This window comes from Phascolarctos cinereus, unplaced genomic scaffold (genome assembly GCF_003287225.1).
Source record: "Phascolarctos cinereus isolate Bilbo 61053 unplaced genomic scaffold, phaCin_HiC Scaffold_726;HRSCAF=1367, whole genome shotgun sequence".
In the NCBI taxonomy this organism is placed as follows: Eukaryota; Metazoa; Chordata; class Mammalia; order Diprotodontia; family Phascolarctidae; genus Phascolarctos; species Phascolarctos cinereus.
The window spans coordinates 381,311,770-381,325,347 of NW_027556098.1; the positions used below are offsets into that span (position 1 = coordinate 381,311,770).

Here is a 13,578-nt window from a genome sequence, read left to right on the forward strand (position 1 = left end):
AAAATAAAACAGAACGTCAGAGCTAGCAGGGCCCTTAGAGCAGAGAAAGTCAGAGCCGGGAGGGGCCCTAAAACAGAGAAATGTCAGAGTTGGGAGGGTCCTTAGGATACAGAATGTCAGGTCTGGGAAGTACCTTAGAATATGGAATGTCAGGTCTGGGAGGGACCTAGAAGCCTGGTTTGTTAGAACTACAAGGGACTTTAGAGGTCATTTAGTCCAACCCCCTTAATTTTTCAGATGAGGAAACCGAAGCCCGGAGAAGCCAGGTTTGCCCAGCTGGCCAGCTGCAGCAGCACCAGTACCAGCAGAGAGCCTCGTACGCTGGGAACCCGCTGAGTCTTCTGATTTCAAGCACAGTCCGGACTCCTGGGGACAGTTTTTCCTTCCCGGGCCAGCTCCTAAACCTCTCCGGCGGGCGAGCCCCGACCCTCCCCCACCCCGTGCTCCACCCAGGCAGCCCGGGGCAGCGCCACTGCCCGGGACTCCAGCTAGTCAGTTTCCTCCGCCTTTCCCCTCCCCTCCCATGCTTTCCCCTCTCCTCCCCCGCCCTCGCTCCTCCCCGCTCGCCTCACTTCCCCATTCCGGGCCCCGCCCGCTGGGGCCGCCCAGCGCCGCGCTCCATACTTGGCTATGGCTGGGGAGCCGCATTCTCATTGGCGGAACGGAGCGGTGCGGGGCAGGGCCAGGCCGAGCCGGGGGCGGGGCGGGGCGGAGGAAGGCAGGGAAGGGAGGGAGACAAGGCGAGGCGAGGCCGGGGGGGGAGGGGGCGGAGGAGGGGGCGGGGGAGCCGGTGACCCGGATGTTCACTCCTAGGCACCCGGGGAAGTGGAAGCGCCGGGCCGTGCTGCTGCTGCCGCCGCCGCCGCCGCCGCTGCTGCCGGAGGAGAGTCAGACACAGCGGGACCGACCGGGACTGGAAGTGGGGCCGCCGCCATGGTAAAGGCCTGCCCTGCCCCTGTCCACCGGAGTTCCCCTTCCTGCCCGCCTCTGCCCCTTCCGAGGGTGGGCCCTGCGGGGGGCGAGGGACACTGCTGGGGGGAGGGGCTGCTGCCTTGAGCAGGCAGCTTGCTATTTTGGGGAGGGGGCGCACTGGCTGCTGGGGGAGGGGGACTGGGAACCGTTGCGGGGAGGAGCTAGCCCTCTGGAGGGGGAGGGTCTCCCTGACTGTTGGGGGAGGGGCTGAGGAAGGGGTCTGCTTCCCCAGGGAGGGGCAAGTGGGTGGGGGGAGTTAGAAAGACTTGGACTTTGGGGCCCTAGGAGAAGTCGGGGCTGGGCCGGCCTAGGGCTGAGGGGACTGACCCTGCCCCAACCCCGTCCCCACCCACTTCCTGGGCTCTGGCCCCGACTGGGGGCCATTCTGGGCCCCTTCCCCCAGGCCTTCCTGTTCCTGCTCTCCTGTTCCCCTAATCACCAGCCAGGGGAACCCCCCCTACACGTGTAGCCCCTGTGCCTTCAGCCGGGAGGGCGCAGAACGGGTGGCCCAGGCCGTGGTGGGCAAGGCGGGGGGCCAGATTTGGGGGTGGCAGTCCAAGGAGTCAGGGCTTTCAGGTATCTGGGGGGAGACGTTTTAGGAGGGAGATAGGGGCATGCAGGCAGCCGGGCTTCTCCAGGCACCAGCTGTTCTTTCCCTCCTCAGTCTCAGCCCCATGAGATGCGCTGGGTGCCTGCCTCTTGGAGTGGTTGGCAACCTGGCTTCCTGCGACCCGAGGGCCAGGGATGGATGGCTGAACCTCCCTCGGTCACAGTGGGAGGGGGGAGCTGTCAGCCCGAGGGAATGAGCGCACAATCGGGCCCCTGTCACTCAGGAGCATTTATTGAACGCCCACTGTACAGCGAGCAAACTGTACCAGGCACCATGCAGCCCGTGCAAAGGCGCTGTTTTCTGTCTAACCTGAACAACCAGGTGGCAAAAATTAGAAGTGCCTCTTTTGGAAAGACTTTGGGAAAGGTGAGCTCTGTTCTTGGTGGTTTTGTTAATGAAGCTCCAGAGCCCTCCAAGCACAACCCTTGCTCTTCTTTGACAATCCATACTGTGTTTCTAGGGTGGGGTGGGGAGCAGGTTATGGGACCTTAGGACTGCTTGTAGGTGAAGCATATTAGACTGATTGCCTGATTTAGATGGAAACTTCACTAGAACCGTCCAAGCCCATGGTCTCAGGCTTTACTGTCTCACCTAGGACAAGTGGTTTTTCAGTCTCCCAGACCAAAAGAGCCGGGAAGATCACCTGTTTTGGTAAGATGTTAGGATTGTTTTTGTTGAATTCAGTAAGATCTTGGAAGCCAGGGGGGCTCAAACTCTAGGTCCTACTACTGTGACTGTGGACTAGGCCTAGGTGACATAGGAGGTTTAGAGCTGGAAGAAAGGATCCTGGAGATTGTGATTCCAGCAAACCCCTTTCATTTTACACATCATCGAAACTCCTGCCCATTGAGCTCAAGTGACTTGGGCAAAGTCACCTAGGTGTGCAAGCTGAGATTTCAACCTAGTTCCCCTTGACTCCAGACCTGGTTTTTTCCACTGTATTTTTTTCCCCAGTACTAGGTTAGCTACTGTTATAGGTTCCATGAGGGTCAGAAAACTAGCCACTAAGGGATGATTTTTCCCCCCTCTGTAGTATACTCATTAAGGGTTGCAATCTGTAAAGTATCATAGGGGTCATGGAATTAGAGCTGGAAGGGCATTACAGGTCGTCTCATTTTCAGGATGAAATGATAATCAAAGGTTGTGACTGGCTTAAGGTCACACAGCAAGATGGGATTCAAACTTAGTTTCTGTCTCTAAATCCAATGAAAGTTTGGTGAATTCTCATGTTGGATGAAATTTTACTCCTTGGCTTGTAGAATTAAGTTCATACACTTCAACTTGCAGAGTTGGAAGGGATCTTAGAGGTCTAGTCCACCCATCCCCAAAGCTGAAGGGAGTCTTAGGGGATTCCTGATTATCACTGGGGGGCTGGGGACCTTGCTGTCTCCTGAGGCAGTCCCTTTTCAGTCAGCAGTAATCATTGTAAACAGAATTTGCCTACTTGCATTTTAGTTTTGCATCTAAGGGCCAAGCAGAGCAAGTTTCATCATCCCTATGGAAACATCTTCATTTTCTGGGGATCTCTTTAAACATTAAAACTTGATAGTTGGACTTATGAGGAAAGTTTGTAGGTTCTTTGAAATTCCATTTAAACATAACACCTAGTAGTCTTTGTCATTTAGTCATAGAAAGACAGTGAGCATCTGTTCATACTTGAGAGTTTGATAGTTGTCTTCCTTTTCCCAAATGAGTGAATGATTTAGTAGTATTTTCCCCCCACCCCATGTAGCAGCTTAATGGCTTTTCTGTTCTGGAGGTAATTTCATGAGGAAACCCAATCTAGAAGAGCTATATGATATGAAGAGAGATATGATATATTGGGTATAAGAGGGTCCAACCCACTCAGTTTAACACGACAAAGAGCCTGAGGCACAGAGAAGTCAAGGGACATGTGCACCCCAAGTTAGGCCCAGGTGTCCAGACTTCTTTTTCAGTGAGAGTGTTTGCAGTGATGATGGTCATGTGTCTGGAATTGGTCTATTCTTTTGGATACTTCCTGTTTGGGTGTAGGTTTAGGAGCCTTGAGTTTTACACTCATCCTTTGAGACCTGTAGGGCCAGTGTCTGTCTGCTAGGCCATAATTCAGTTGAGTTCCTGAGGCTTCTTGTTTGGATCCATGGTCTAGATAGCAAAAATCAGGCAAATGCTTGACTAATACCACTGGATCCTGTTAAACCAGTTTTCAGAGTTGGGAAAATGGAGGCTTGGTGATCTGAATCTAAAGTCGCTTAAAAAACGAATTTGACATGATTATGTCTTTCTCTCCTGGACATGAAGTAGCTAGAGCCTTGAGTTGAGATCTCCTACCTCTGCCACTAGTAGCAGGACCTAGGGCATACCTGGGTGTCAGTGTCCTCATCTGTAAAATGAAGGAGTCAGATTATAAACTCTGAACACCTTTTCAGTGCCTGAATTGTGTGAATGTGTTTAGCAAACAGTCATTCGTCTATTCTTCAAGGAGGAAACTTTCCTAGCACCTTGATATTTCAGCAAACTCTGATTTTGTTTGTAAGGGCTCTCTCTCTCCTGATCTAGGTATACCACCTCTCCACCCCTCGGTTGGCCAGAAACTCCTTGTTGCCAGCCCTCTTAGGATGAGTTGATCCTCCATGATGAGGAGATTGGACTTTGATGAGAGACAGAGAATGCTCCAAGCCTTTCCAGTGTGCTGATACCGTAGGTCAGGCCTCAGTGCCTACAGATCCTGTAACTACCACCTGGGTGGGGCATTGAAGGAAAAGAATGGACTGAGAGAACACAAAAGTTTGACCTCCTTGGACTTCTCTTTCCTTATCTGTAAAATGAAAGGCTTATACAGGATGACTCTTTTCAGCTTGGGATCATAAGACTTTGGAAAGACTTTAATTTTTATTTTGTGGTAGCAAATTTTCCTTCTTGGATTGTGCTCTGTTAATGAAATTAGTTTCCATTCCCAAGGGTGTATACACCCTCAAGGCAGTGGGTGGAGGCAGCCTGGGATCAGTGTAGACAAATTAAGTGCAAGAGAAAACTTTCACTGTGAATAATTGGCTCTTTGGAGAAAGTCCACAAGTGACCCGGCTACATCATAGGCTCATAGATTTGGAGCTGCAAGAGACATTAGAGGCCATCTTGTCCAACCTTGCTTCATTTTATAGTTGAAAATAGAAGGGGCTTTGTTGGGGTCACAGGTCATGCATGAGTGAAGAGCTGAGGCCGGATTTCTTCCCAGCCTGGTCCTTGGACTGCAGATCCAGTTCACTCTCCACAGCATGCCATCTAATCAATCCAGGCTTCTCCTTCTGATGGTGAAAGTAGACCTTCATAGGAGTGTTTTGACAGGAAGAGCTGAGTTGTAATATGGTTACAAGTGTAACGTTGAAAAGTATGTACTAATGTGTCCCTCTAGGCCTTTTGGTTTGTATAATGGTGCATACTTCAGCTGTCCCACTATACAGTATGCAGGTAGGCTGGCCTCGTTCCCTTGTGGCCTGTTCTCAGTGTGAACTTGTTAGGGTGGTAAGGTTTTCTTTTGATACCCCTGCTCTCTGGGCCAGGTAGGTGTCTAATCAATGCTTGAAGCCTGGTGGAGATCATATGGGATCAATTGACTTTCAGCCTTGACTGCCAAGAGTGCACTCCTGGACAAAGTCACTTAAACTTTCTGAGTCTCCATTTTCTTCTCTGCTGTGAAGTGCTTGTATCTCATTTAATTTTGAGGCTGAAATGAGAAGATCCATGTATATAAAGTACTTAACTGTTCCGGAAGTTCTTTGGAAGAGCAGATAGATAGCCAGACTTGGGGTTAGGTAGACCTGGGGGGTTCAGATCCCATCGCTGATACTTCAGTGTTTATTAAATGCTTTCTGTGTACCACCCACTGTGCTAAGGAGCTGTTTGCTCTTTTGAACACTAAGAGGTATCAAATAGTGGAAAGAGCGAGCCCCAGGCTTGAGATCAGAAGCCCTGGCTTTAATTGCTAATAGCTCCCATTTATATAGTACTTTGATGTTTACCAAGCACTTTGTATGTGTATTATTTCACATGTTTGCACAAACACCCTGTGAGATACACTTCAATGTCTTCTATTGAAAGTTGAGTGCAGACTGTCACTTTTGGTGGGTTCAGCAAATGCTGAGTGTGACAGGCAGCTTGTAAGCCTAGGACGGCCTGAATCCAGGACCAGAGCTGTATCCAGTGATGGCTCTGGGACCTTGGGCCAAGGCTCTTACTTAACCTCTTTGGTCCTGAGTTTCTTCCTCTGTAAAATGAGGGGGCTAGAATGGACTAAGATTATTTATGGGTGAGGGCCTTTCCTGCTTTAAATCTGTGACCTTTTGGGGCAGCCCAGCTCAGACTAATGCTCTATTCCTCAAACTATTCTCTAGCCGGTGGTGGCACCAGAGGACATGTGGGGAGAACATACTAGTTGTCCTTTGTGACATCTTCCTCAAAGGTCATATGGATCCCATCCAGATGTCTCCGACTTCTCATTTAGCAGCTTGTTAAGTGGTAGCCTACATGAACTGAAGATTTGTTCTCACAGGCCTCATAATGTTTTACAGATAAATTCATCATCTCCTTATTCCCCAAGAGGCCTGGAGAATACTGCATATTTGCAGGTTAAGACATAAATGACCAGTAACAAATAGAACTTGGCACTTGGCTATCCTTTGCTCAAAACACTATCATATTCCTTTTCTCTTGGAGTAAACAGTGTTATCCTTTGCAATTTGGGATCAGCTATGAGGCTATTATCTTAAAAATAGTCTTGGCTAAATCCTTTAATGATGTTTTATAAGATGCTTCAGCCTTGCTGGCTAAATTGCATTTGTTAAAGGAAATATTTTTAATTAAAAAATATTGGGTGAGATGGAAGTTTGAATTTCTAAAGCATGTATGATCTGTCTCACTTTGAAAATGATACTTTTAAAAACTGAGGCAGGATGAGAGGGTAGCAAATAGTGGCCCATTGGTATTAATAGTAACTTTTTAAAAAAAATAATAACTTAACGATGCCAACCTGCTTGTTTAGTACTTTTCAATTTACAATATACTTTCTCTCATTTAATCTTCCCAGTGATGCTGTAGAAGGATAAGTAATGTTATAGTAGAGTTATCCCTTCTACATTGTGGTTTTTCCCATGATGGTTTCAATATATCCATGGCTTAACCGAAGAAATTAAATGGGAATTTTGAGGGGAGTTTTGCAGAAGCCACTAATAACACGCGAAGGCTAGCAGACAACACAGAAAAAGTTTAGAAAGTCAGAAATACATAAAATATATGTATACGCTGTAATAATTCAGACTTCTTCTCTGGTATGAAGGGAAGGACAAAAATTTTTATGCGGATTTTCCAGATTGTGGGGGCGCCACATCCACATGGAAGAGATAACTGTAATATTATATTGATCTATAAGCAAGGTTGTTCCCCAAAATTTCCTTATGAAAGGGAAATACAGACATGCTGAATAAGTGCAATGAGAGTCCATATTCAGATTTTATTCAAGTCAGTTTTGGGCCAATAGGGTGATACTCCTATTTTACAGATAGAGAAACTAAGGCATAGTGTGGTTTGAGACTTAGCCAAAATCATTGTCAGAGTCAGGACTTGAACTCATGTCTTTCTGACTCCAAAGTCCAAGATTCTTTGTATAATATCTATAAATAACATACCATCTAGTATTATATGGTATAACAATAATATTAGTAATACCATACTTCGGGCATTTTCTTGAAATCAGATTCCCTTTTCTTAATATTGTATGGTGGAATCATTCACAAAAAAACTAGTCATCTGGAAGATTTGGGGCATAACCTTGCCTTCATTTGATGCAGGCATTAGGAATTGGCACATCAGTTATTTTGGAGACTCCCCCCAAGGAGATTAGGTACAGTTTAGTAGAGGTGGGCTTTTTTCATACAGTTTTGTCCTTAAAAACAGGATGGAGGCACTGTTAACATTGTACTCACAAAAAAGTCTCATTTTAAGGTGCCTTGAGTACTGCAGAAACACCTCTGGTGTCCTTTGTTGAATGTCTGCTGTATGAACGTCAGTGGTGATGAGTCTGTTTTTCGTCATCAGTGCCAAACTGAGCCTCACTCTGTGTGTGATTGTGCCCCGAGCAGTGCCCAGGTTTGGCCACAGCCCTCTGGCCTCCAGATTGCTCTTCGCAAAGTACAGTGATGTATCTGTCCTGCCCCAGAAGGCCCTCATCTTTACAGTTCTGTAGGCCAGAGCCAGGACCTCTGAATTGGTGAGCTTGAGCTTACTTTTGAAGACCTGCAGCTTGGGGAATAGGAAGAGCGTAGTGAACTGGATCAGCAGTTGTCTTGCTTGATCTGGTGTGTGTTGCTGGGAAGCCTGATTCCTGGGTGCCAGGCACATTGACAGCTGGGATCATGGTGATGTGAGGTCAGAGGTTGAGAAATATTTTTGATTTTGGAAGTTGGAATGAGTCCAAAGGCAACTTGGGTGAACCACATTTAATGTGTTCAGGGAGTGGTCTACATGTGAAACATCTGTTACAGCATACCTTGTAAGTTGCTTTATGGTCTAGCCAATGAAACCAGATTGAACTAGATAGGAAAAAGCCTTTTTCACTAGGCTTCCTAGTGAACAACGAACTCTCTTCCATTGAAGGGGGGAAGTTGACTGTTTTTGAGATGCTGCTAACCATGTTAACTATCATAGTTGGCATTTCTATATGGACTTTAGAACTGTCCCACTGTATCTTCACAGACAGCCCTGTAAAGGGTAAGGGTTGTTATAACAGAAAAAGAAACTGAGGGTTCATCTTTCATGACCTGCCCAGGGTAACAGCTAAATAGAGGTAGGCCAAGGACTCCTTGGCCTCTGACATTCCTTGCAGCCCTAGATCTGTGATCGATCTTGTGACCGGATTCAAGAACCATCCCATTCTTTCCTTTACACCGTGTGTGTCCCACTAGTGTATTTCTAGGATTGGGGTTCTATACCTACTATGTGCTAGGCACTGGGCTATACAAATAAGAAAAAGACAGGCCCTGCCCTCAAGGAGTTTACAGTCCAAAGAGGAATTCAACACCTGAAAGGAAGCTGAAAAGGGCAGATGGGAAAGAAAGTGCCTCACTTGAAGGCCAGGATGATGATGCAGTTGAATCCAAGTAGAGCAGCAAGTGGTAAATGAACAGTTAGTTGACTGATTTCTGAACCCTCTTTAAGTGTTAGCTTTGGGAATTTTTTGCTCCACTTCTCAATCAGAGGGTCAGAGTCTGCTGATGAGGTGTGAGGACCAAAGCAGATGAGATTCCTGGTGTTGAGCTTATCCTAGAGGGGACATGATTGTGTGGGAGTCAGTCCAAGAAGAGCTGAGATTTGAATTTAGGTTTTGCTTCAAATTCAACATTTTCCTCACTCTTCCCTGCATGCTGCTGTTAGTGAAGATGAGACGAGACCACGTGTGCTTTGTGTGTTATGCAAGTTAATTGCTTAGGGTGTTTGACCAGGATATACCACACTCTAGAATCTTTAGGAATTATCTGCCTTCCTTGTTCTTTTTTCAAAACCATAGACTGAGGGGAGAGAGATTCTTTCCCTTGACCAGGGTGTTTCACCAACTGCCCTCCTCAGGAAAGCCCGAGGTTTTGCTCTCTTCGTAGTTCAGCTGGAAGCCTCATTAGATTTAAAAGTTGTAAAACATGTACTGGTCTGTAAGTGAACAAGGGATCTGGGGGAAAAGAGTGTTTTTGATACATGTTACAATAAAATTCACTCTTCCAGAAAGCAGGTACATTTTTGCATCCCTGTGGAATGGGAGAACTATCCTGATAGTGGAAGGGGTGGTATGGGACAGGGAAAAGAACCCTGGCCTAGAGGTGGGAAGGAGGCTTGGCCTGGAGGACTGACTTGAGCTGACTTTCTAACTCTGTGGGACTGTGGGGTGGGCTCTCCTCTTAACCACTGGCAGCCTCAATTGCTAGCATCTATAAAAGAAGGGGGCTGGCCTAGGTAAGCTCTCTAAGATTCTTTTTCACTTTGCCTCAGTTTCTTCATCTGTAAAATGATAATAATAATAGCACCTCCCTGCCAGTGTTGTTGTGAGGATCAAATGAGAGAATATTTAGAAAGTGCTTTGCAAATCTAAAAATAGCATATAAATGTTGTTAAAGTTGTCACTATTGTCATTATCATTAAATAGTTATGTGAATTTGGGCAAATAATATCGACCTTCCTCCCTCCCCAGCTTCCTCCTTTCCTCTGCATGGTGATAGGGGGAAGCTAAATGACCCCTAGCATTCCTTCTGAACTAACAGCTTCCTTTCTAGTCCAAGCATCCAGAGTTCTCAGGCCTCTCCTGGTTCTAACATTCTGGGTTACAGAGTTTCAAAGGTGGAAGGGACATCTAATCTAGCCCCCAAAGAATCCTCTCCCCAGTCCTACAAGGGGCCAATGCAGCCTTTGTTCAGAGACCTCCAATGAGAGGGATATCTCTGTCTCTAGAGTAGGAGCCCTTTGATAGTCTAGTGAAATCTAGGCTATGGACTCCTCCTAAGAATGTCTTTAAGTAATGGAAGGAAATCCCAAATTTCAGTTGGAGGTTAATGAAAATAAAGATGGAATTTCTTTCCCATCCAAGTTCACCTGAAATCTCCTGACCTCCTGAAATCTATTGATCTGTGGACCCTAGGTTTAAAAAAACCCTTGCCCTAGAGGCAAACTGTTCCACTTTTGGAGTCAAATCTCAGTGTACGTCTTCTGCCCTCTGCAGCCAAGCAGAATAAATCTAAATCCCTATTCACTGAAATAATCACCTTAACAATGGCTATGGTACTTCCAATATCATCTTTTCTTCAGACTAAACACCCCAGTTCTGTTCATATCTCTTATAATTGGAGTTCAAGGCTCCGCTGTAAGGGTTCTCCAGTTCTTCATTGGCTTTCCTAGACTGTGATGTCCAAATTTGAGCGGATTCTTTAGATATGGGGTGAGCAGGGTAGACAGGACAGCTGGGTTATCACCTCCTTATTCATTCCAGTACTGAAACCCTGTGTACTTTTAAAGTCTCTTCCATCTTGAACATTTTATCTTTGAAAGTTCTCCCTGACTCTGACATTTTATTGTCTAACATTCCAGGCCTCTGTATTTCTGTGCCATAGTTGGCCACGCCCAAGGCCAGACTGCCTAAGCTGGTGACACCAGAGGATCACTTTGGTTTATATGGAGGGCAGGGCTTTGCTATTAATAGGACATTTACAAACATTTTTCAGCTATTTGATTAAGCTCTGGAAACCTTGGTGACAGTTGGTGCTCAGCTGTGGACTGTGTACCATGGAATGTCCTCTTCAGTGGTTTCCATTTCCCTGGGTGATGCTGCAGGCAGATTTCTTTGGAGTTTTCAGTTTCTCCCTCCAGTGCTGCAGGTGTGAAGCAGACACAGGAAGAGCTGCAAAGCCCTGGTTATATCTCTGGTTACCGGGGAGGCAGAGAGCAGGCCTGCAGATGTCTCGGGCTTGTTTTATGCAAGAGAGTGGAATGTCACATTGTGGGGGGGGGAAAGAGAGTTGGGAGAAATTTGATAGAAAAAAATGGATCCTCTGTGTCAACCATGTAAATCAGTGCGAGTCAATGGAAATAAATTAGATGGGGCCAAATAGTGGTTGGGCCTGTGTTGTTGTTGAATTGGTAAAGCTATCATGCTGGTACTATTTTCAGTTAGTCTTCCAGTGTTGTTAGAGAAACCTCCTGGCCCATTGGATAGAACGATATATTTGGAGTTAGGAAGACCTGGGTTCTGGCCTTGCCTTTGGCACATAAGGGTTGTGGGATCCTGGGCAGGTCATTTCACTTCAGTGCCTCAAGCAGGCTCTTCTGCTCTGGTAGAAGGAGTTCTCTTTCAGTGTTTAGCCATTCCGGTCTTTGTTTTTCGAGTGGTTCCAAGTTGTATCACAGGGCCTGACTATTCATTTCTTAGACTCTTTTTAGGCTGGTGATCACAAGGTGAGCACATCAGGGGACTACTGATGGGGTAGGACCCAATGAGGTAGTGGAAAAAGCACTTGGGCCTTGCCGCTGAGGAGCTGAGTGGATTTGCTACTGGGGAAGTTGCTCTACCCATATGCATCTCTTGTTTCCTCTTCTCTCAGTGAGGTCTATAACTCTGGGGATAAGTACTTTCATTATCTACGTAGGATCATAGAATTTTAGATTCTTGCCACTGAAGGCTTACCACCATCCAATGGTTCGGCAGTAGTTAATGGATACGGTTTTCACCAATGGTAATGACATCAAAGAAGGTGCCTTGCCACTGTACCCTAAGGACCACTGGATCTTTCTATCCGTCATGTAGCTTTTTGATGAAAAAAGAAGCAGCTACTTCTGCAGCCGAAAGCTGGTTTTCTTTGCAAGTTGGCTACTTCCTGGTTTTGCTTGGGCAGTGAGCCTGAGCCTCCTTAAAACTCAGGAAAGAGCCTAGTTTTTTAATTTAAAAAGTAGCCTAGGGGCAGCTAGGTGGCACAGCGAATAGAGCTCTGGCTTTGGAGTCAGGAGGACCTGAGTTCAAAATTCAGCCTCAGACACTTAACACTTACTGGCTGTGTGACCTGGACAAGTCACTTAAGCCCAATTGCCTCACCAAAAAGCAAAAAATAATAAAAATTAAAAGTAGCCTGGCTTTTCAGATGATAATTTTGCATGTTATTTCTGTTTTGAGTTCACTCTGTTGAGATCAGAGGTGTTGGCAAGAGCCAAGAGATGTGTGAAACCTTCACCTTGCCTACCCTAATGGTTTGGATGTGCTGGAAAGAGTCTTTGGGTGCCTAGATGACTTTGTCAAGGGGATTTCAGTCCTAGGGAGACTGAAATGAGTTGTGAAATAGGCTGTAAGCATCTTCAAGTTAGAAGTTGAGTCTTGTACTTGGTATACAACTTGTGCGTAGTGACTTGTACTTAGCCCTCTGTAACTGTTTGATTAGGAGACCTTCAAACTGGGGCCTGGATGTGTTCTCCAAGCCTGCCTGGATTTAGATCCAGAAAGGACCTTAGAGGTAATCTGGTTAACCTGGCCTCTTTGAACTTTTTTTGGAGGGAGAGGGTCCCCTATGTTGTTTGCTTTGTAATCCTCTGTATTATGTGTATTTAGAGTCATGATTCTGAGAAAGGGGTACATAGGGTCCAATGTCTACCACATTGCCAAAGAAGACAAAAATATTTAAGAAGCCCTGATCTAAAAAAAAGAAGAAGAAGCCCTGATCTATAGATTCTCTTGTTCTTCTGGAAGTAGGTCTTAGCCTAGGTTCTTTAAGGGATTTTTAAAAGTGTATCTTGATAATTTTTGTTTTATGTTACCTTCATTTCTACATATCCTTTGCCCTCCCTAACCAAGTGAGCCATTCCTTGGTAACAAAGAATTTTTTAAAAAGTTCAGCAAAACCAATCAACCACACATCAGCTTTGTCTGACAGTCTATGCAATTATTCCACACCCAGAGCCCCCACTGTACTCTGCAAAGAAGGGAGGGAGGTACATTTTCTCAATTCCCCTCTAAGACTAAACTTGCTCATTATTTTTACAGTGGGTTTTTTTTTAAATTCTCTTCACTTAACATTGTTGTTGTGAATTGTTTTCCTCATTTTACCAATTTTATTGTCCATCAGTATTCCATGTGTTCCATGTTTCTCTGATTTTTTTTTAAGGCAATTGGGGTTAAGTGACTTGCCCAGGGTCACACAGCTAGTAAGTGTCAAATGTTTGGTCTAAGGCCAGATTTAAACTCGGTCCTCCTGACTTCAGGGATGGTGCTCTATCCACTGCGCCACCTAGCTGCTCCTCTCTGATTTTTATATATGCATGTTTCTAACAGTACAGTAATCTGTCACCACATTGAAGTGTTACAACTTGTTTCACCATTCCTCAGTTAATGGGCATATACGTTGTTTCCAGTTCTTTGCTGCCACAAAAAATACAGCTATGAATATTTCAGCACATATGGTGAAACTTTCTGTTTTTGATCTTTGTTTCTAGCAAGGGAATGT

General features: G+C 45.8%; 1 protein-coding gene across 4 annotated transcripts in view; it reads left to right on the forward strand.

Moving 5' to 3' along the window:
- The first annotated feature begins 247 nt into the window (after positions 1 to 247).
- The window catches only part of CAPZB (capping actin protein of muscle Z-line subunit beta), a 173,261-nt gene continuing 159,930 nt past the window's right edge, over positions 248 to 13,578 (forward strand). For 2 of the 4 annotated variants that reach the window (XM_020973225.2, XM_020973224.2), the window contains exon 1: positions 1,637 to 1,948. In XM_020973225.2, coding sequence (XP_020828884.1) covers positions 1,652 to 1,948 — 297 coding nt within the window. In that variant the 5' untranslated portion in view covers positions 1,637 to 1,651. The other 2 variants (XM_020973228.2, XM_020973227.2) reach the window with 2 other exon arrangements.